The 25,006-nt window shown below is 35.4% G+C and overlaps 1 protein-coding gene across 1 annotated transcript in view; it reads right to left on the bottom strand.

Moving 5' to 3' along the window:
• Positions 1-9,313: 9,313 nt before the first annotated feature.
• Positions 9,314-25,006, bottom strand: part of ZNF804B (zinc finger protein 804B) — a 513,851-nt gene continuing 498,158 nt past the window's right edge. The window contains exons 3-4 of the mRNA XM_043463407.1: positions 18,848-18,978; positions 9,314-12,987 (exon numbers count right to left, since the gene is read on the bottom strand). Coding sequence (XP_043319342.1) covers positions 9,324-12,987; positions 18,848-18,978 — 3,795 coding nt within the window. The 3' untranslated portion in view covers positions 9,314-9,323. The remainder of the gene's footprint in view (positions 12,988-18,847; positions 18,979-25,006) is intronic.

The raw sequence follows: 25,006 nt of genomic DNA, 5'->3' as shown, positions 1-25,006 counted from the left end.
TTTATACAAAGAACTTAAATTGTTGAGTTATTCTTCATGTTGAGTCAACACCTACATTTTTGTAGTATTTGCCCTTTCTGCCTTAAAGAGAATAAATATGATCTTCCATTGTATACATTTCTATGCTACCTTTTAGATATTTAAAGTTAGAAAGTTATTCTCATATATTTCTTTTCACAGCAAGTGTTCTTTTCTTTGCAGTGCACATATTGATTTCTTTATTTTTCATATGGCAATTTACCAGAGTCTGTTCTACAAAGCATTAATTCCATGAGACAGTGCACAGGCAAAAAAAAAAAAAAAAATCTGTTTTCCTTACTTTTGGAAATTCAACATATTCTGTCCTTCTCCTGGAAATGTCTAGTGCATGCTGCTTGTCAAACATTCTGAGATACATCAAAATAAAGAACTAAAATTACTTAACCCAATATTTCTCTAGAATATTTAAAAATTTAACTTGTATTTAGTTAATAATTTTTGTTAATTCACAGAGCTGATGTTATTCATCAGTGTAAAAGCATAAAATTAATCTGATCTCTTAACTGATCACATCTGCCATTTATGGATCCAATTCAGTTTGCCAACAACTCTCTTGTGTCCTGGAACAGCACAGAGTTTTCCACAAATGGTCTATTCTATCCAAGTTCCAAAAAAATAAAAAATCCTTAAAGGATAAAAAGTGCTATATTATACTACACAAAAATATTATTTCAAAAAGGATTAGAGACTTGAATGTAAGATTGGAAAATGTGCAACGCCTTGAAGAAAACATAGGATGTAAATTTCTTGACATAGGTCTTAACAATGATTTTTTGGATATGACACCAAAATCTAAGACAAATAAAAGGAAAAATAAGCAAACAATAGTTCATCAAACTAAAAAGTTTCTGCACAGTAAAGGAAACCATCGACAAAATGGAAAGTCTAATCCATTGAATTGGAGAAAATATTTGTAAGTCATATATCTGATAAGATGTTAACATTCAAAATATATAAGGAATTCATAAAACTCAATAGCAAATTAAAATTATGATTAAAAAATGGGCAGAGGATCTGAACAAACAATTTTCAGAAGGTATACAAATAGCCAACACATGTATGGAAAGACTTGCAACATCACTAATCATCAGAAATAAAAATAAAAACCACAATGAGATATCACCTCACATTTGTTAGAATGGTTGCTATTTAAAAAGACAAGAGATAAAAGAGATGAAGAAAATGGAACCCTCATATACTGATAGTGGGAATATAGTGTAGTCATTATGGAAAAGAGTATGGAAACTCTTCAAAAAAGTAAAAATAGAACTACCATATGATCTAGTAATTCTACCTCTAGGTATTTAAAAAAGCAATATCAAAAACACTAATTTGAAAAGATACATGCATTTCCATGTTCATAGCAGTATTATTTACAATAGTCAAGACATGGAAACACCCTAAATGTCCATTGATGGATGAATGGATAAGGAAATGTGATATATATATAAATGTGTATATATATGTATACAATGGAATATTATTTATCAATAAAAAAGAATGAAATCTTGATATCTGCAACAACAGGGGTGAAACTAGAGGGCATTATACTAAGCAAAATAATTCAGAGAAAGTAAATACCATGTGATGGCACTTACAAGTGAAATCTAAAAATCAAAACAAAGCAACCATCAACACACAAAAACCTTAAACTCATGGATATAGAGAACAGATTGATGTTTGCCTGAGGCAGGGAGGTAGGGCTCAGAGGTTGTCAAAATGAAAGGGGTTTAAAAGCACAGATTTCCAGTTATAAAATGATTAAATCAAGGGTGTATAATGTACAGAACGGTGACTATAGTTAATAATACTGCATTGCATATGGGAAAGTAGCTAGGAGAGTGGATCTTGAAAGCACTCATGAGAAAGAATTTGTAATGATGTATGGTGATGAATGGTAACTGGACTTATGATGACCATTTTGTAATATAGCAAATAGCAAATGATTATGGTATATACCTTAAGTTAATGTTATGTAAGTTATATATTGATAAAAATAATCTTAAAAACATGAACGTCTTTTTACTAATTTTGTATAATTCCTATGATATAACCTAATATTTCATAACTTTTTGCAACTTTTTAAACATCATTGAATCATATGCAGCTTGAACCTACTAAACTCCTCATTTTATTGATGAACTAGAATTAGGCTCTGTCTCCCCAATAATCTACATGTACAAAGCTCTGTTAATTAAAGATAAATGTAGAATTTGATATTTATTTATGCTAAATTTCACCTTTCAAATTTTGTCCCATTTTATTCATTTTGGATTTATTTCACATTGCATTGTGCCATTCACTACATTCCTAGTCCTGGGCTTGTGTTTTCCTATTTGATAGACATGTCTTCCATGGTTTTGTCCCTGTTTATAAAAGATTGACTCTAACAGAGTACTACACAAAGACTTATAAGCAGTCTCTATAACCCTCTCTCAAGTTTGGAATTAGTCCAGGTCTCAATATATCTTTTTTAATTAGCACATTTGTCATACAGTGTTGACTACAATTCATAAGAATATTTATAAAATGTCTCTCTATAAAATACCCATACATTTTACTGTATTTTGCTCCCAGTCACTTCACCACATCTCTGGTGAAGATAACAAAGAAACACTACATGACTAATGAGATACTTAATTTTCTGTCTTCTTACCTGACTCAGCAACATGTGACAGAGTTGATCATTCTCACTTCTTTGAGTCACTTTCTTTACTTGCCTGATAGGCACACACATTTTTCTGAATTTTTCTATGAAACTTGAAAGTTCATCATGGTCTTGTTTTTAATGGGAAAAAAAAATCTGAAAAAGAATGGATATATGGTTCCTTCTACTTCCACTCTTAAAGTTAGAGTGACCTAGGGCTCAATCTCTGAACCTCTTATCCATCCTACCTATCCCTGTTGGTATTACTCAGGGTAATGGCTTCAGACTCTTTCTATAAATTAATAATTTCTGAAATTATTTGTCCTTTTCACACCTCTACTCAAACTTTAGATTCTTATTACCAACCACCAATGCAATGTTTCTACTTCAATATTTAAAAGGGATCTCAGAATAGTTAAATTAATTATCCTCCCATAGTGTTCTGCATTTCAATTAACAGTAAATCCATCCTTCTAGTCATTTGTAGAAAAAGTATGATGTTACCTCTGATTTCTTTCTTTGTCTTATACTTTACATCCAATAGGAAGCACATTTTCTCAGCCCTACACTCAAAATATCCAGGATCTTACCTCTTCTCAGTATTTCCACTAGATTAACCCTGAGCAAGCCATTGCATTCTCTTGTCAGAAACACTCAAAAAATGAAAGTATTAGTCACTCAGTCATATTCAACTCTTTGTGACCCCATGGACTGTAGACTTCCAGGCTCCTCTGTCCATGGAATTTTCCAGGCAAGAATACTGGAATGGGTTACTATTTCCTTCTCCAGGGGATCTTCCTGACCTGCAGTTTAATTATTGGCCTCTGTTCTCCAAATTCATTTCCCCAGCAACTATTCACAAAGCAATAGCTGAATGAGCCTGGTAAAATCTAGTTAAGAATCATGTTGCTCCTCTGCTAAAATTATCCAATAGCTTCTCATTTCACAGTAAAAGCCAGTCATTATAATGGTTGGTGTGATTCCCAATGGTTTTGCTCTAAATTTACTTCTCTAACCTTATCTCCCATAATTCTCTGAAACCCTCTTTCCTAGTCACAGTGCCTCATAGTATAAATTTGATGAGCACACACACAGAGTTGTTGATCTTAGCCTAGAATGCTCACTTCCTTCAGGTTACTGGTGAAATATCACTGTTACAGTACAGCTTCCTCTAACTAACCTACCTAAAATTGTATTTTAGCTACTACTCCTGACCAAGCATCTTTATCTGTTTTCCCTACTTATTTTCCTCAGTAGTATTTATCATCATCTAGCATAGTATTATATTATTTTAGTTGTCTATTCTGGTTTTTATTTCTATAACTCAGTTAGAATTAAATTACATTATGGCATTATCTTTTGTTTTGATTATTATTATATCCACAACAGTCAGATTACTGCCTAGCACATGGTCCTTAGTACATATTTGCTAAATAAGAAATAAAATAAAGTGAATACATGAGAAAAAAATTATTTTGCTTTCATACTATTTGGTTTTAGTGTACCTGTTAGTTACTAGTGACTGTCTTTTAATTAAAGACCATCATTAAATATTCTGCTTAAAATTTTATCTATAAATATGCTAACTTTAGATACCTGGAGAAACAGGCAAATTTGGTATTGGAGTACAGAATGAAGCAGAGCAAAGGCTAATAGAGTTTTGTCAAGAGAATGTACTGGTCATAGCAAACACCCTCTTCCAAAAACACAAGAGAAGATTCTACACATGGGCATCACCAGATGGTCAATACCAAAATCAGATTGATTACGTTCTTTGTAGCCAAAGATGGAGAAGCTCTATACAGTCAGCAAAAACAAGACTGGGAGCTGATGGTGGCTCAGATCATGAATTTCTTATTGCCAAATCTAGGCTGAAATTGAAAAGAGTAGGGAAAACCACTAGACCATTCAGGTATGACCTAAATCAAATCCCTTACAGTGGAAGTGACAAATAGATTCAAGGAATTAGATCTGGTAGACAGAGTGCCTGAAGAATTATGGAGGGAGTTTCATAACATTGTACAGGAGACAGGGATCAAGGCCATCCCCAAGAAAAAGAAATGCAAAAAGAAAAATGGTTGTCTGAGAAGGCCTTACAAATAGCTGAGAAAAGAAGAGAAGCAAAAAGCGAAGAAGAAAAGGAAATACATACCCATTTGAATAAAGAGTTCCAAAGAATAGCAAGGAGAGATAAGACAGCCCTCCTCAGTGATTGATGCAAGGAAATAGAGAAAAACAGTAGAATGGAAAGACTAGAGACCTCAAGAAAATTAGAGATACCAAGAGAATATTTCATGCAAAGATGGGTTCAATAAAGGACAGAAATGGTATCGACCTAACAGAAGCAAAAGATATTAAGAAGAGGTGGCAAGAATACACAGAAGAACTATACAAAAAAAGATCTTCACAACCCACATAATCATGATGGTATAATCACTCACCTAGAGTCAGACATCCTGGAATGTGAAGTCAAGTGGGCTTTAGGAAGCATCACTATGAACAAAGCTAGTGGAGGTGAATTCCAGTTGAGCTATTTCAAATCCTAAAAGATGATGCTGTGAAAGTGCTGCACTCAATATGCCAGCAAATTTGGATAACTCAGCATTGGCCACAGGCCTGGAAAAAGTCAGTCTTCATTCCAATCCCAAAGAAAGGCAATGACAAAGAATGCTCAAGCTACTGCACAATTGCACTTATCTCACATGCTAGTAAAGTAATGCTCAAAATTCTCCAAGCCAAGCTTCAACAGTACGTGAACCATGAAATTCCAGAGGATCAAACTGGATTTAGAAAAGGCAGAGGAACCAGAGATCAAATTGCTAACATCTGTTGGATTATTGAAAAGGCAAGAGAGCTCCAGAAGATATCTATTTCTGCTCTATTGACTATGCCAAAGCCTTTGACAAACTGTGGAAAATTCTGAAGCAGATGGGAATACTAGACCTCCTGACCTGCCTCCTGAGATATCTGTTTGCAGTTCAGGAAGCAACAGTTAGAACTGGACATGGAACAAGGAACTGGTTCCAAATAGAGAAAGGAGTATGTCAAGGCTATGCATTGTCACTGTGCTTATTTATTTTGTATGCAGAGTACATCATGAGAAATGCTGGGCTGGATGAAGCACAAGCTGGAATCAAGATTGCCAGAAGAAATATCAATAACCTCAGATATGCAATGACACCACCCTTATGGCAGAAAGTGAAGAAGAATTAAAGATCCTCTTGAAAGTGAAAGGGGAAAGTTAAAAAGTTGGCTTAAAATAACATTCAGAAAATTAATATCATGGCATCTGGTCCCATCACTCCATGGCAAATAGATGGGGAAATAGTGGAAACTGTGACAGACTTTATCTTTGGGGGATACAATATCACTGTAGATGGTGACTGCAGCCATGAAATTAAAAGACATTTGCACCTTGGAAGAAAAGTTATGACCAACCTAGACAGCATATTAAAAAGCAGAGACATTATTTTGCCGACAAAGGTCCGTTGAGTCAAACCTGTATTTTTTCTAGTAGACATGTATGGATGTGAGAGTTGGATCATAAAGAAAGCTGAGCGCTGAAGAATTAATGCTTTTGAACTGTGGTGTTGGAGAAGACTCTTGAGAGTCCCTTGGACTGCAAGGAGATCCAACCAGTCCATCCTAACAGAAATCAGTCCTGAATATTCACTGGAAGGACTGATGCTGAAGCTGAATCTTCAACACTTTGGCCACCTGATGGGAAGAATGACTCATTTGAAAAGACCCTGATGCTGGGAAAGACTGAAGGCGGGAGAAGGGGATGACAGAGGATGAGATGGTTGGATGACATCACCGACTCATTGCACATGAGGTTAATTAAACTCTGGGAGTTGGTGATGGATAGGGTAGTCTGGTGTGCTGCAGTCCGTGGGGTCACAAAGAGTCAGACATGACTGAACTAAATCACTAATACTTCATTAAATATTCTTTCTTTTATTAAACTAGAGATGCTTGTTCTAATTTCTCTTCTAGTCTTCCTATTTCCTCAAGAACAATTGATATCATTAGACTTTCTTTAGGTAATTTTAATATTCTCTGTAAAATTCTCGTAAATGTGAAGATTCAAACTCATTTGAAGTGGCCAGGAAATAATTTTCTCTGTATGTCCCAAATTTCCTATCCATGTTGGTTCTTCAATTTCCACTGTAAAGAATGTTTCTCCTTAATAAGGACAGCAAAACAAAATCAGATTGAAGTAACACTATTATTATTAGATCCTCTCTTCTTTCATCAAAATTAAAAAACAATTTGTTTTGATTTTCCCAGTATTTGGGTTACCTAAAAGGTGTTAACTTAGTCTCTGTTCATTTTCGATTTATGGCTATTGTCTTACTGTTTATGAATGTACAGGAATTTTTCAGTTACTCTAATGTTTTTCTTATTCAGTTTATATTGGGATGTTTAAAGGACTACATTTTTCTTTCATTGAAATCTTTTAGAATGGTAAATTTGCTCATGTGATGCTATAACTTTTATAATTTCCTACCCAGAGTTCAAATTATCTTTTATTTAGATTGCAAAGTCTGTCTTCCCACAGTCCAAGAGAGTAAGTATATCCAATGAACATTTTCATAATTGATAATATGAGATAGTCATTTCCATGCCATCAGTTCTTATCAGTCTACACTTGTTAGTCAAAATTAAGTGCCCAAGTAGAGGTTCTCTGTTCTAACCTTCTGAGATATTAAACTGTCACCAAGACAATTATAAATATTAATCAGGTGCTGTCTTTTTCATGATAAGACTCCTAGTGAGTTCCTGTAATTATTCTGTCTTGGCTCTATGTCAACTTTGTAATCTGTTTTAGGAAACAGTCATTCACTTTAGTTTTCTTTTTATGTGCTGGGTCTTTTGTCATCTATTTTTTTGAAACCATTCATGTTTATCAATGTTCTCTCATAATAACTTTTATGGAGTTCCACACAAATATAGAATTTTTTGCTATTTGATGATCTTTTTCCTTTTTTTTTTCTATTTCTTTTAGATAAAATAGGCTTTTTCACTGCCATACTCCAGTCAAAACTTTCATCCCATAAGTTTCTGGTGGTATCTCAGAAACTATGTCACTTATTTATGCTAAAACTTTTAATTCAAATTTATTCTCTATCTTTCCTTTACCAGCATTAATTATTGTTTGCAAGTGTTAAGGACTTAACCCTTCAACTTCATTTTTCCTCATCTGTACAGAGGAATGATACTATTGATCTCAAAATACATTTGTGAAGATTAAATGAGATAATGAGGGTCTAGTACTCATCCTGACTCTCTTGATACACACAGGAGAGCTCCTGTAAGGACAGCTCTCTTACCTGTGAAGCCAAGGCTGAATAAGCCATCATTATCATGTTTTAGTGATAGAGGATTTTGCATCATCATACACACAGTGGTGATGGCCAATTACCTCCATTTTTGTTTAATTTGAATTTCTCTGAAACCTGTGCTTATGGGGGCTATGTAGTCACGTAAGTTTTCTATGCTTTTAAGAATATAAAATAATAAACTGAACTGAAAGGCCAGTCAGAAATATAGATGTAAGAAATGTAAATTCTGTGGTCAGAAGGTATTTTGTATGAATGTTTAAAATTGTTTACAAAATTACAGGAATGGTGATTTTATTAATCATAATTCACTGCATTTTATCAGTTCCTAATAAAATTGAACAAAACACACCAAATACTTTAAAGTTTTCTCAATAAATATCAGGTAAGACTTTTGACATTTTCAAACCTTTGCCACTGTATATAATTGATATACATATGTTGGCTGAACACAGATTTCTGAGAATAAAGAAAACTTAATATTTTAATCCCAATAATATTTGAAAGTTTGACCAATGTATTAAAATATTATGCATAGTATATTTTAGTTTTATTTTGCTTGATCAAATACTAAAGATTGCAAATATGTGTTTTCTTATACAAAAATTAAATATTCTTAATTTTAGATATTGGTGATTCTTATAATTACAAAATTCTCTTAACATAGAAGTATGTGAAATGAAGGTAACTCAGTTTTCCACGCAAACTCAGCCATACAATGTGGATAAGATTGTTTTGCATTGAAGAGTAATTTTTAATCTGAATTAGTTAGAAAATTTCTTGTCATTTCTCATTTCCTATGAAAATATTGTCTGTATTGGTTGAAACAGATTACATTGATTGAAAGCTTAGTAAATAGTGAACCATAGGAACTATTTTTACCACATAATTAGTTTGTTTCACTGACCTTTTATTATTACCTGATGGATAAAACCAAATGTGCATTCATTCACTCATTCAATGAATACCTAGAAGATAGAGTATCATGTTCCATTTAATTTTTTTTAATATTAGTATGCCTAATTTTTTTGTTTTTTTTACATTACATGAGAACTCATCCAAAAATACCCCTCTGCCTTTCTATCAAATTACTTTAAATTTGTCTAATTATTTTTAGCAAATTAAGAGATTCTTAAAATGCTTCTATTACAATATTGGCAATTTAGTTTACATTTCTATATTGGTCACATTTTGCATTGGCACCACTCTTTTAAATATAATAATAATCAGACCACTTTAAATACATCATTTTGTAGGTACTGACAATTTGTTTTATTTATCCAGAAGAAGGGCTTTTAGTTCAAGTGAGCTGACACATTTAAGGCCTCTTTCACTCCATTTAATGGTTGCATCTGACTGGAGCAAGAGTGATGGCAGAGATCTTGACCTTGAAACACTGGTTGAATTAGAGGATTCAAGTGGATGATAGAAGTTGTAGCTGGGTTGAAGTGAGGGCCAAACAAGGTGGGGATAAACGCTGAAGGGGGCAAGGGTTGAAATGTTATGTGAGATGGGTGGAAGGGGGCAGTGGTGATTAAATGCAGGGGGTGACCTGCTAAGAAAGTGGGGTGCGCAGGGATGATGGTTGGGGTCAAAGGTGAAAATGTGAATGGATTAAAGCGCGGCTGGGAAAGAGGATGTAGATGAGCTATAGGGAGATGAGTGCTATGGGCATTTATGGAAGCAGAAACAATATGCTGCAGGAACGTGTGGTGGATGGCGGTGATAGAAGCCTGCTGGTGACCTGGAACTGTCTGTACAGTGGAGGCCGAAGGAAAGGCGGTGGGCCCTGCAGCAGGCAAAACTCGAAGATGCTTTGATAGGAGCTGTTTCTGCATATGCTGCTGGGCTTGTAACTGTAGGAGCTTATATTTATCTATTTCATCAGGAGAAAATGTTATGGGCTGTTGAATTAATGGAGGAGAAAGAGATTTATGACACACTTCTAAGTCATCTGCTACTTTGTCATGCTTCTGCATAGTTCTGTCATAGTAAGAGTTTATATTCCCCTCTATCTGATTCATTTGCATGCTTCCATCCTGTAAGTCCAGATTCATATCGTTCTCTTTGGTCTCCATTGAGTCAGTAATACCACTGTATCTATTAGATGGAAAAGCACCAGGGAAACCATTTGGTACTGGGTCACAGCTTTGAATAGAAGGTTGGACTTCACCAATTAATGATTTTTGTTGTTCTTTTGTTGTTGGGTCCTTTTTCATGTTTGGTGAGTGAGATTCTGCTACTACATGAATTATACCTTTAGAAAGATGATTATCACAATCAGTGCCCACTGAAACAGGAAAATCATTTGTTGGGGAAATTTTGACTTTGTTTTTGTCAATAGTTCTTTGCATTGCACTGCCTTTATCCTTTCTTCTTCTGCTTTTGTTTGGTGTCTTTCTAGGCAAAGGCAATGAAGGTCTGTTACAGCCTGGTGGTGTAAATGGAATTACACATTGAATTTGTGAAAGAGGCTCTGATTCATTTTTACAGCTGTTTGATGAGATCTCAAAATGAATTGATTGTTCCTGATAGTTCTTGGCTTGTACTCTTTCTAAAAGGCTTTTGGCTGTCAGGGAGGTCCTCTCTGCTTCTATAGGGTTCAACTCTGTGGTATCTGAAGGGCTTCTTGGACAGTTTCTTAGAAGGTAGCTGATATTCCCAGAGTTACATTGCATGGATTTTACTTTTCCCAGATCACAAATGTGAGGGCTGTCCAAAGACTGTTGATTCCTTTTACTTGTATTTAAGTAATATATTTTCTCTCTTGAGTGAGAGCCCAATCTGCTGTGCTGAGGTCCCTGGCAATTAGGTGGATTTTCACTGTTTCCAGCACAAGAAACCTGTGAGCTAGAATCACACTGGGTGATTCTTTTGGATTTTTGCCCTGAAAATTGTTGATTTTTGCCCAGTTTAGGTTCTTCTCTGCAATGACCATAAGCATGTTTGGAATATTTTTCATTTTTAATTGATTCCCACAATGTGCAGCTCTCGCCTCTCTCCGTTTCAGACTGTGGGCAGTCACCCTTTGCTAGCTCATCAGACAAGCAGAGACAACTGTGCTTTCGGCGTTTCCGTTTGTGCCTTTCAACTGAGTTCTGTTCTCGTTTGCAAAAGTAGAGCAAATTACCTCTGCCAAGTCCACTGGACCCATGATTGGAATAAGAACTTCTCAAGCTCGTTGTACTGACATGGGATGTGTCTGAAGGGCTAGAACACCTATTCAGAGACACCTTTGGAGAACTTATCTTGTAACTTGCTCTTCCGCATCCAGAAACCCCGCTGGTCATACTGATGTAGTTACTATTCAAAATTACACTGAAATCCTTCCCATGGTCACTGTGGTCCCTTACTGTGTAAGGACTAGACTTCCAGGTGAACTGATTCCCTTCTTCAACATCCAGATGAGGATCACAAGAAATCAGTTTATGCTTTTTTGTCCTAGAGATGCAAGGAGAAAAAGATAGGCCTTCATTTGCATCATTTAGAATTACCCTTTGGCAGCTTTGCCAATGGGCCCTTGAAGGTTCTTGAAGTTCATTATCACCATTTTTATTGTTTCCTACACAATTCTCTAGAGAGATATCAAGGTAAGCAGGCACTTCAGGATTTTTCATTTCCAAGTCCCTTGCACTAAAATTATGTTCACTCATACTGGACTCAGAATTGTTGCAGCCCAAATTATATTTCCTCTGGAAATTTTCCCAATCTGGATTAGTTATCCTCATCTTTGGTTTCAGAGACCGATTATCTTCTTGGATCAATTTTTGTTGGTCTTTAATTAAACCTGAGACTTGATTCTCCAGTGTAGTCTTCATTTCTGAGGGCTCTTTCTGCAATTCTGTTTTTAAATCCTCTGGATCACGGCCATCCTTTGCATTTCGAGAAAGCTTAAAATCAAAATATAATGGGTTGCAGCCATAAGAAATACAGGGCTCTGTTTTTGTAAAGAGAAGAAGTTCTGTTGGCCATTGGAGAGTTGTATGGCCATCCTTACTTTTTACGTGGAGAAAAGGCAATGCTTTGGACTTCACATCATGGGGATATGCTTCTCTTATAAAGCTTTGTGCATTTCTGCTAACTCTTTCTGTTTTATCTAATGATTTTTCTCTCTTCTCCTTTCTGGAGTTGGGATTCAGATGAACTGAACTGCTTTGTTCGCTTGGCTCTATTGATGGAAACTCATCCAGACATTCAAATATCCTGGCATCACTATGCTTGTAAATGTTTGTTGGGCTAGAGGAAACATTGGCTTGGTGTGAGTGATTAATGTGGTTTTCTGAAGTGCTCTTCAATGTATTTCTAGTTTCCTTTGCTCTGCTGGAAGGAGTAAAATCCACATCTGAAAGATGAATGTTAGATTTACTGAATGAAGCATGAATGCCAATTGAATTTTCCAGCATTTCATCAACAAAGTCATTCTTGTCTTGCAAAATTTGAGAGTTTATGGAGAGGGTATTGTGTAAAATACTTTCCAGATGGTTTGATGAGATGTTTACATCTTTTCCCTTAGTGAGATGTGTTTCTTCATTTGCAAACCTGCAGCACATGCATTTCTCTGCAGTTGATTTTGTTTTATAGATGGGTGACTTGTTACAATCACGGGTTTCTTCTGTGTTCTCACTGAAAACTGATGCTGAAGATTCTAATTTTAGATGCACTTTTTTGGAAAAAGAAAATGACACTCCCGTCCTATGATTTGCATTGCTGAGATCTGAGGATGTTTGTGGTACCCTATTTCCAAACAAACGACGTCGGTCTGTTTGCAACTGGTGTCGATTTGTTGTGGTGGACCGCTGCTTATCGGCAATGCTTCTGGAGAGATTCTTTCCTTTAAGGAGAAGAGCATTCTTCATGCATGATACCTTTCTGCCATTCTTAACTGGGAAAATTCCTTGCTGAAGTTGTTTTTCTATAGCTACTTTGGGGGCTTTGTATGCCGGCCCATTTCCAGAAACACTGTAAATAAAACAAATATTTAAATGATTAAGACATCAGATTTGAAATCTTATCTATATATGAACATTTCATAATGTATGATGATGGGTTCTGATACTATTTTTGAACTATATCTATTGTAATATAACAATTTCACTGCATTTATGTAACAGTATCTCCATGTTTTATAGTAGCTATTTCTAAAATGCTTTGCTTAAGTAGGTTTTTTTGAAATTAGCAAAAAGCAATAGCAAGTGAATATCTTATGCTAGTGCTGCTAAAGAAAATAAAGCATTGTATTTACATCACAATATGTCCCCCAGAGACTACTAATTCTTTGGAATATAGATTTAACCTTATTTTGCAAAGAGTTTTCCAATCAGTGCCTTCACCTAAATAGGAAAAAAAAAAAAAAATGGAACTGAAAGTCACTTCCAAAGCCTAAACTTATCTCTTTTATTCACTTTTTTAGTTTAAAGTTCAGTTCAGTTCAGTTGCTCAGTCATGTCCGACTCTTTGACCCATGGACTGCAGCAGGCCAGGCTTCCCTGTCCATCACCAACTCCCGGAGCTTCTCAAACTCATGTTCATCGAGTTGGTGATACCTAGTTCAAGCACTATATAATTTTTTTTCCTCAGTCTTAAAATCCCTTCATGTTTGTTTTCTTAGGAAATAGGGTGATCAGTTCTGTCTTTATGACTTGTCACTAATTTGATCAATTCTAAGAAAGTAACACACATTTTTACATGCCACCTCAATGTCTTCAATTAGTCTGAAACCCTTCTTTTAGCTTCTTACTCGTCAAAATATTTTCCTTTTATCTTTTTTGCATATATATGTTTGATCTTTTGACAGATTTTTAAATCTTTTGACAGATTCTTTTGAGCTTGAGTAGCAATTCAATCCGAAACTGGAAAGGATGATATATACAATAGATGAAACTCTTTAGATTAAAATTTTCTCTAATGTTCTGTGAAACACCTACTATAAAACAAATCTTATTGCAGGGGGAAACAATACAAATCGCATCATTGTGAGCTGGCTTTGTTTTCATTTTTGTTGCTTTGAACTGACTTGCTTTCAGCTGCTTTGCTTGCTGGTTTTGAGCTGGCTTTCTTTTCCTTTTTTACTTTCCCTCCACATTTTTGGACATGCTTTGTTGGCCTTTTCCTATTTTAGATTTTTACTTCATTTTTATGCAGTCATTTATTGCTTGAGCAAACAGTACTAAAATAACAGGTATCTTTTTCACATGTAGCATAAATTCTAATGGGGAAGAATCCTTTCCTAGCCTTTGTTCTGACAAATTCTTTCTTTTGCTTTTACTTAACTATTTGATCAACTGCCATAGAACTCTGGTGTCACAACATTCCTTGTGTTCACCAAATTTCATTGCTTTCCTTCACTGTCTTTATATGTTTAATACTACAGAGACATATTTAATTAGCCTACTTTTATTCATATTGAAACGAATCCACTTGTGCATTTGCATGATTTTATAAATTTTCCTTTTTATGTATACATATTTTGTTATATTTATTTGAAACAACAAACTATGTATATATACATAATTTACATGTATATATTTTATTATATATACATATACATATATGTGGGGCTTCCTTGATAGTTCAGTTGGTAAAGAATCCACCTGCAATGCAGGAGACCCCAGTTTGATTCCTAGGTTGGGAAGATCCACTGGAGAAGGGCTAGGTTACCCACTCCAGTATTCTTGGGCTTCTCTGGTGGCTCAGCTGGGAAAGAATCTGCCTGCAATGCAGGAGACTTGGGTTTGATCCCTGGGTTGGGAAGATCCCGTGGAGAAGGGAAAGGGGATTCTGATCTGGAGAATTCCATGGACTACAGTCCACGGGGTCACAAAGAGTTGGACACGACTGAGCGACTTTCACTTTCACACTCATATATACATATATGTATATGTATTTTGTTATACTTAATAAATACAAATAATTATGTGTATATCTCACTTTACCAAGCTATAGTTACAAATTGATTTCTTTTGGTTAATTTTTGCCAGCATTTCTGGGAACTTTCAATTCAACTTTCTTCCACTCAGATACATTTTCTTCACTGGTTGATTTGATTATTGCCCTTCCCTGTCCTAGGATCTTATCCTTGAATTTATACATTAAATTTATTTGCTCTCATGACTGTATGCTTTGGTCTTATTACTTATATTAATACTCTAGTTCTTTCAGTCTCTTGTTCTAGTTCAGAAAAAGAATTTGTTTTTGTAATCTATTTTATGGATTCACTATTTTTCAATGTCCAATCTGTTTATTATATCCGTATGGATTTTGATTTACAAACAATAATTTTAGTCACCAGTCTTTAATAATTTCAGATGGCTCTTTTTCTATGAACTAATAATGCCTGTAATTTTCGAGTTGTATTCTTGAATATTGTGGAAAACTAAATTTGGAAAAATTTTAAAGTGTCTGCTCCTTACAGTAACTATTTCGTAATGAAAACTTTTCTCTTATTTATCACATTTATCTCCTTTCTTGAATTATTCCATTATGATGTAGATACTGGGCTATTTTTTATATTCTCTTTTTCCTTAATAACGGTTTTGCTTATTATTCTGGCATTGTTTTGTGCATTTTTTTTCTTTATGTTAGTCTAAATATTCTTTTCTATATTGCTGTTTCACTTCACCATTTATCTTTCTAATATGTGTAAAAGCTTCTTTTGTAGTATTCCAAATATGTTCAAACTTCTTTGCTCTTATGTGTTACATTCTGCTCTTCTTGTCCTTATTCTGTTCTCACTTTACAATTCAATATACATTTGTGATTATATTTTTACAATGTTAACATTTCATCCTTATTATTCATATCTATTTCTTATATTTATGCTTTAAACTTTTTATCTCATTGCCTTATAAAATTTAATTTCCTATACCTTAAATCTAATTTATTTTTATCTTTGTGATACTTTAAATTTTATTATTTTAATTCAAGCTTATGCCTTGTGACATAATTAAAGGCTTAATCTTTGCTGTCATACTCCCATTTACAATTTCACTTTCTCCTCTAGAATAATTTTTAGTTTATTTCTGTATTTTTACCTAATTATTTTTATTTATAATTTTTGAAATGACATTAGTTACCCTTTAGCTCTTATTAATGGATTGTCCATTTCAATAGTTCTCCCAAATCCAATGCTTGGTAACTCAATACATGCATAATTTAATTCTCTCCTGGGCAAAAAGTACACTTTTCAAATAGGAAGCAAAGCATATCAAAATAACATGATTTCTTTAAGTGATGTAATTTCCTAATGTTCCACGTTATCTATTTCTTATATAAAAATGTCATACTCTCAGAAGCAATGGTCACAACTTTTAAAATTTGAAAAAAAAGGTCCATATCAAGATGCATTAGACTTATACATAGTAGAAATTTATGAACAGAGTGAATCTCTTTCTCCCAATAAGATAATTATTTTACTGAAGAATCATGTTGGGTTGATCTACCTAAGGGGATGGCTAAGGTTGTCTGCCCTTTATAAGATTCATTAACATTTTTCTGCCATCATTTTTTTTAAAATTAATCTTATTCAAATATTCTTACTACCTGTAAATTCACCTCTCCTCTCCATAGGGTCATGGAAGAATTCTGTTATCTATGTCATCTTACTCAGAAGCCCTCATTATGAGAACAAAGGACAAAGAAGGGTTATCCGAGGAGAAGTAACACAGATGACTTTTTTCACTTGTCAATTCAGTTGCCAAAATGAAAATATTTAATAATGCTATGAACAGACTTCCCTTAGGGCAAGTGCCTACTAATCTGAGAGAACAATTGTCTGGAGGGCAGATGGTGGGTAATAGAGAAAAAAAAATGAAGTAATTTTCCTAGTTCCAAGTTCTGTATCTGGGAAGTTGAATACCTATCATTTCCTAACAATATGATCGGATTGGGACCCAGAGAGCCTAACTACTCTATGGAAGAAAATGCCTAGTTTTGTTTTCATTTAGTTATTAAGATTTCCAAAGGCAGCTCAACCTCAATAGAGCTTATAATTTATTTTATTCAAGACACTTCCTAGATAACTCTGTATACTTAGAACTTTTAAATAAAAGCATCATCACCATCACTGTCCTCACCATCAAGGCTCCTCTGATCCTTTGTCTACTTCTTCCAAAAGAAAATATGGAATGAGTGAGGAGAAATGCAGACGTGTGACAACTTTCATAATAACAAAGGAATCAAAATTCTGTATATTAAGACTACTCAGTTTTTTTGTTTTTTGTTTTTGACTGTGTGACTTTAAAGAACCTATCTAAAGGGTCTCTCTACAGCGAGACTTGCCCTGCTTTTCTAATTTGACTTTTTGTAATTAATCATCCAGGAATTAACACATTCCCTCAATTATCTCCTGTGTACCATCCTAATGACCATTAGACCTTTCCTTCTAAGCCCTGCTTTGACAAGATATCCTGTCTGATATCTTATTGGCAATAAAGTTAATCTTTATTGTGTTGACAATAAGTTTAGTACCAGTTATGTGTCCTGTTTCTGTGATCGCATGTGCCCTAAAAACATGCATTTTTGTATTAACCTCACCTCTGGACACATGGTCTTCTAACCTTTATTATTTTTTTTTCTTTATACCAAATTTCTCACTTATTTTTTCATATTATCTTTTTTATATCTTTATAAGCAAATTAAAATATTCTAAATAGTGAGAAAAATACTTGAGTACTTGCAAGGTGACTGCTAACTGCAACTTAATTCAAAATTGATCCTAAAAAATATTTTTTTAAAGTAAATATGAAGTCTAATATTCTGCTGCTGCTGCGTCGCTTCAGTCGTGTCTGACTCTGTGCGACCCCATAGATGGTAGCCCACCAGGCTCCCCTGTCCCTGGGATTCTCCAGGCAAGAACACTGGAGTGGGTTGCCATTGCCTTCTCCAGTGCATGAAAGTGAAAAATGAAAGTGAAGTCGCTCAGTTGTGTCCGACTCTTCACGACCCCATGGACCGCAGCCCAACAGGCTCCTCCGTCCATGGGATTTTCCAGGCAAGAGTACTGGAGTGGGGTGCCATTGCCTTCTCCTACTATAATTGAGTCATTCACTCCCAAGCTTACTGTATATTGTTTTTCATTTAAACAATAGGAGTTTAAATTTTGGCACAGAACTACAAATATCACAATTCACCAGCTTGCTGTCAGCTATATTAATTAGCTACATTAGTGTTCTACATTATGATTCATATGAACACAAATCACAATCTGCAAATGTAATTGAGCTCCAGGTAACAAACTCCTTACTACAAAACATCCAGGAGTTCCGAGCCCATGTAAAACTGCTATTTTTCAGCTACAAGAATGTATCAGTGTAATGCTTGTTACAATTATCAATTTAAATGGCACCATGTGGTAAATTTAACTGCATTAATTACATCTTGTTTGTCATCCAGACAATGATAGTGCCATTTATTCTAGTTTCAGGTGTGTACAGAGGAATGCACAGATTTATTTCCTCTCCCAGAAGATGCATTGTTACTTATGATTTAAAAAAAAAATATTATAAGACAAAATAACTGTGAAGCACTATAGAGATGCATAAGATACATATAAATCACCTGGATAGAATAAATGCCTGTATATTAGAATTATTCTTGGATCATTTCATTAAAGAACACATTAACAATATTAGGCAAGAAAACCTCAGATGTCAAACTCATTAATTTTTAACCCTTTAGCTATTAGGAATATGTACCTTCAGATATATCTGTTGATTAATTATAATTTGTTTACATTGTTTAGAGAACCAAAAAAATATATCATTGAAATTTCCTGAGACTCTGAAGAGAGTTTTGAACCACCTGAGGCACCTTGAATTCTTACCATTCAGACTGTTGCCTTAACTCAGCCAGCTGATGAAGTCGCTTAAGTGCTTTTTCTTGTTTCTTTTCATCTTTCCATGACTTGGAAGCTACATTTCGAGCAAATTCACGTTGCTTTAATTCTTTCAGTCTCTGTGGACAAAGAAGCAAAACAGAAAGGACACTATGAATAAGTAATATATCTTTTTTCCATCCAAAAGCTTCAGTACTAAACTCTGTCCAGGGTACAGAGGTGACTTTCTGGATAGGGAAGCACCTTCTCCATCAATTCTCTTCTCTGCTCCAAGATCAATTTAGTTGTCAACTGGGTTATTTATCAAAGCTTGTCACAATCACTACAGAATTGTACTGCAAAGCTGGACTGCAGTCCTTACCAGGACCACCCTGGGTATGTAATTGCAATCATCTCTGTGCCTGTGAAAACACAAATAGAGGATACTGTGCAATATATGAATGGGTATAAAGGGAGAGAAAGTTATGCAATGCACTTCCCTCCGTGCAATGTCACCAGCTCTCTCACGTATAAAAACATAACTACTCTTATTCCTGAAAATTGGTATGATGAAATACACTAGGTAAAATGAGCTTATTTCAGTAAAGAAATCTGTTATTGTGTAAGATTTAGTTCAAAGCTCTAAATGCAATTCTTAATTCATTTTTTTTCTCTCATGGAGATATTTATCCAACTCTGATTTCTATATTGTATCCAGGAGGAAAAGAATGGGTCAGGGATTTAAATTCAGGATAGAGGTTTGGCCTACAACTTCTTTGAATTAATCCTGTCTCTAAAACAATTGGCTTATGTGAAGATTGGATGCTACTTATTACCTGTTTGGATCACTACTTCAGAATATGCCATTGTGTTTAGTCACTCAGTTGTGTCCAACTCTTTGCAACCCCATGGACTATATCCCGCTATGCTCCTCTGTCCATGGGGATTCTCTAGGCAAGATTACTGCAGTGGGTTGACATGCCCTCTTCTAGGGGATCTTCCCAACCCAGATCTCCCACATTGCAGGTGGATTCTTTTACCACGTGAGCCACCAGGGAAGCCTAATGATAATGAACAAACTGAGATATAGCCATAATCAAATGAGCATCTTGAAGTTTGGGGCTTAATTCTGATTTAAGAGTATATTTGAAGAGTAGCCCTCTTAACCCATATAAAATGATTTTAAACTGCCTGAAATTTGTGTCCTTTAACTGCTTTTATTTCCCAAATCAAGTATAAAAAGACATTTTCCAGGAAAGGCAAAATAGGCAATTACATTGTGGTATACTACTTCTCACCTACAGAATAAGGGCCAAGACCTTTAATGATCATTAGTTTCCTTTTTGAAAGGGTGGGATGTTTTGAAAGAACAGCATGTATATTATCTATGGTGAAACAGATCACCAGCCCAGGTGGGATGCATGAGACAAGTGCTCGGGCCTGGTGCACTGGGAAGAACCAGAGGAATCGGGTGGAGAGGGAGGTGGGAGGGGGGATCAGGATGGGGAATATGTGTAAATCTATGGCTGATTCATATCAATGTATGACAAAACCCACTGAAAAAAAAATAAATAAAGGAGAAATTGAAAAAAAAATAAAAATAAAAAATAAAACAAACAAAAAAAAAATAAAAAAGAAAAAAGAAAGGGAACATGTTCAGAGGAGATTGTAGTCAAATCACTGTTCCCAGGTTAAGTATTTAAGGAGGGAAACAGAATACTCTTTCAAAGAAATTATTCTGAGCAGAAAGAGCAAGAATTTCACAGAACTAGAAACAACCACAGAGAGAAAAGTAGAGTCAACCTAAATTTGGTTTTTGATAAATGTTTCAGAGCCTTTTAAAAAACAGGAGACTTCAAAAAATCAAACTGTGGCCCATGTGGTATCAGAAAAAAAGAATAAAAGGATCAATAACTCTCTAGAGCTGATAACTCTCTAGAGCTGCATGACCTAAACCTTAAAGGCTATCCTTGGTCAGAAGACTGAGAGGCTTATAAAAATCCTCATTTCTACTTACCCTCCTACTCTCACCTCCTCATCCCCCATATACATAATTATCTAGTTACTGGGTTTAATTATCTTATGAGCAAAGACATTTTAGAAATTGTCCAACATAATACAAGAGCCCACAGAGAATGCAGTTCAACTGAGTGAAAGAGAGAGCATGGCTACTTTGATAAACAGGAGAGGGATTTATTTTATTTTTTTACTCTCAATTACTACTGAACATAAAATATTCTATGATATATTTATTTAATATTTGATATTACTAGGATATAAAACCTGAATAGCCTACGAGAGGAAACCTGTTCTCATTTACTCACAACATCTGATGAATCTCATTATCCAAATCTTGTTTGAAATTTCCAGGTATACCTGGTTCTTTCATTAGCCTTTCATTTTTTAATATTTTACTCCTATTTCTGAGTTACAGAGATGATTGAGAATTTTGTCTCATTCATCCTACAACAAATACTGTTAATTCCTACTATGTACTGCAGATATAGAAATGCACACATCAACTACCTTTCCCTCAAGGGAGACAAACAAGTGAACAGATATTTTTAAAATATAGGATTGAGTTTCTGAAGAGTGGACAAGTTGCTTTAGAAGCATACAGGAAAAGTTAAGATAGACTGGGGGTGGAGATGGAGAATTGCTGTGTTGAGGAAATCAGCAAAGCTAAAATATTTTTAAGGAACACAGGAAACTAGAAAATGACCTAAAGTCACAGTCTTGCCTTGGCCAAAGCTGAGTGCTCAAGACTACACAAGGAAATCCCTGCAGAGATCTGCAGAGGGGGCCCTTCAAAGTTCAGCATACTCATCAGAACTACATGTGTGTAAGGCAACTATTCCAGGCCAAGAAAATAACCACCTGAAATAACTAAAGGAAACAATGCCTAGCATTCATACAGAACCAGAAATAGTGCCTGCTGTTACCAACAAAATCGGAAAAGCTCTTGGGACACTGAGTAGAGAATTCAGGGAGTCTTGCTTCAGCAGAGAAGAATTAGCCACATATTGAGCACTATTTTACATTTGCCTAAGAAATGATTTTTATCATTTTATCAAAGCTAAAAGTATAAATCTGATTCCAAGCAACTAAACTGCATTTCAGAACCAAACTCAAGAATATTTATAAAAATATAAACTTTCACAAACAAGGAAAAATAAATGAGATCTAATCAAAGATTTTCAGACATGTAAAGAAATGAGAAGACACATCCAAAAATAGGAAGTCAACCAATCAAAACCAATACAGAACTGACACAGATGCTAGAATTGGCAGAAAAGTATATTAAGACAATTATAACTGCATACCATATATTCAAAATGTAGAAAAGAGACAGTGGACAAATGTGTGGTTGGAGTCTCTGAAGAAAGAGGAAGGAATATTTGAAAATACAGTGGGTGATAATATTTCAAATTTTCTGAAAACTATAAATACACAGATTCTCTCCCTTCTCCCCTAAAAAAAACTTCAAGCACAAGTGATGTGAAGACAACTACACCAAGGCTCAGCATAATCAAATTTTTCAAAGCCAGGAAAAAAGTGAAAATTTTAAAAAAGTATCCAGAGAGAAAAGACATATTTCTGTACAGAAGAACGAATATGAGGATGGCAGAATTCTCACTAGAAACAAGCAATTGAGGATATAATGGAGTAACATTTTCAAATTTCTGAAAGAAAATTTAAAACTTTTAAAAATCAAATTCTAGACCCAGTGAACATATCCTTAAAAAAGGGTGAAATAGAGACAATATCAAACACTAAAATCTGAAAGAATTCAACAGCAGAAAACCACATGATAAGAAATGTTAAAGAATATCATTGGACAAAAGGAAAGTATTAACAGGTAGATGGATATATATATATATATATACATGTATATCTACAAAAAACAATGACACCAGAAATAGTAACCATAATGATGACTAAGACATCTGGACAGTTTTACAAGGTCAGTGGGTGGAGCCTTTTCTAAAGGAGAGGATAGAAAAGGGAAGCATGTTGAGTACATTCCTTACCTTGTGTTGAATAATTTATGTTTTACGGAAATATTTGTATTTTCTGTGAATCCAAGATCGTATGTCACTACTGAAGAAAATAATAAATTTAGGATTAAAGCATTGATTTGTTGTCGAACTTTTCCTTGATAAATTTTATTTGAAGCTTGCCCTTGGGCTTCTCTGCTGGCTCAGTTGGTAAAGAATCTACCTGCAATGCAGGAGACCCTGGTTTGATCCCTGGGTCAGCGAGTTCCCCTAGAGAAGGGATAGGCTACCCACCCCAGTATTCTTGGACTTCCCTGGTGGCTCAGACGGTAAAGAATCTGTCTGCAATGAGACCTGAGTTCAATCCCTAGGTCCCCTGGAGAAGGGGATGGCTACCCACTCCAGCATTTTTGCCTCAAGAATTCCATGAACAAAGGAGCCGGGAAGGCTATACTCCATGGGGTCACAAAGAGTTGGACATGACTGAGCAACTTTCACTTCTTTCACTTTTGCCCTTGGTTATTAGAACCTATCGAACCTATAGCTCAATCATGTCCAACTCTTTGAGACCCCATGGACTCTAACCTACCAGGCTCCTCTGTCCATGGGATTTTTCAGGCAAGAGTACTGGAGGGGGTTGCCAGTTCCTTCTCCAGGGGATCTTCTCAACCCAGGGATCGAACCCAGGTCTCCTGCATTGCAGGCAGATGCTCCACCATCTGAGCCGCCAAGAAGGCCCTTTGATATCCTACTGCCTTCCAATATATAGGATATCATATTTGCACTACCAAAACAAAACATGTTCCTTTTAAACCTTCAGATAGCTGTCTGTTTGTGATGAAAAATAAAAATTTGTTTTCCTCAAAATTTCTCTGTAAAACAGAATGTATCTTAGACATATGTGTGTGTCATAGAACAGTACTGATATTGGATATGTCTCTTTGTATTACAATTTCCTTATTTGTCCAGTGGAGATGATGCAAGTCCCTAACAAGTTCACTAGGCTGTTGCAAACATCAAGAAGATCATTTATGTGCATGTTTTTAGAGATAAATAAGCATTATGGAAAATGTCCTTATGCTGATAGCAGCTACTAGGGATTAAGTTAGATCCCTTTGGGTAAAGAATACAGAACTTCCTCTATTATAGCTGGGTGATAAGTCCTGCCTGGTTCTTTGGCTCAGAGCCAGATAACCCTAGAGAAGAAACAAACAAACAAAAAAGACAATTGCGATCTTTCTAAGGCTGGTAGGTATATTAAAAAGCAGAGACTTTACTTTACTAACAAAGGTTTGTTGAGTCAAAGCTATGGTTTTCCCAGTAGTGTGAGAGTTGGACTATAAAGAAAGCTGAGCACCGAAGAATTGACACTTTTGAACTGTGGTGTTGGAGAAGACTCGAGAGTCCCTTGGACTGCAAGGAGATCCAAGCAGTCCTAACTGATCCTAAAGGAAATCAGTCCTGGGTGTTCATTGGAAGGACTGATGCTAAAACTGAAGCTCCAATACTTTGGCCATCTGATGCAATGAGCTGACTCATTTGAAAAAACCCTGATGTTGGGAAAGATTGAAGGTGAGAGGAGAAGGGGACGGCAGAGGATGAGATGGTTGGATGGCATCATCAACTCAATGGACATGAGTTTGAGTAAACTCCGGGAGTTGTTGATGGACAGGGAGGCCCAGCGTGCTGCAGTCCATGGGGTCGCAAAGAGTCAAATATGACTGAGTGACTGAACTGAACTGAACTGAACTGAAGGCTGGTAGGAAGATGAATTTTCTTGCCAATGGAATCCACTGAACTGTTCATTGGTACATATTACATTTCAGCTTGGCCTTTAATTTCCACCTATTGCTCAAGAGTCTAAAGAGACATGGTCACACCTACTAAAGTAAGAGAGAGAATGCTTTGTCTGTGGGTAAACACAAATTCACATCTCTGCTAAATGGACTGCTTAGATTTAACATCACTACTGAATTTCTCCTTTCAGAAGCTGTCACTGAATAGACATGTCTTATGATTGGGAAAAAGATGCCTGGATAGCATCACTGACTCAGTGGACAGGAGTATGAGCAAACTCCAGGGGACAGTGAAAGGCAGGGAAGCCTGGCATGCTGCAGACCATGGGGTCACAAAGAGTCGGACATGACTTGGCAACTAAACAACAACATTT

This window comes from Cervus canadensis, chromosome 3 (genome assembly GCF_019320065.1).
Source record: "Cervus canadensis isolate Bull #8, Minnesota chromosome 3, ASM1932006v1, whole genome shotgun sequence".
In the NCBI taxonomy this organism is placed as follows: Eukaryota; Metazoa; Chordata; class Mammalia; order Artiodactyla; family Cervidae; genus Cervus; species Cervus canadensis.
The sequence above is the reverse complement of the archived record's forward strand: the minus strand, read 5'-3'. Positions and strand labels throughout refer to the sequence as shown.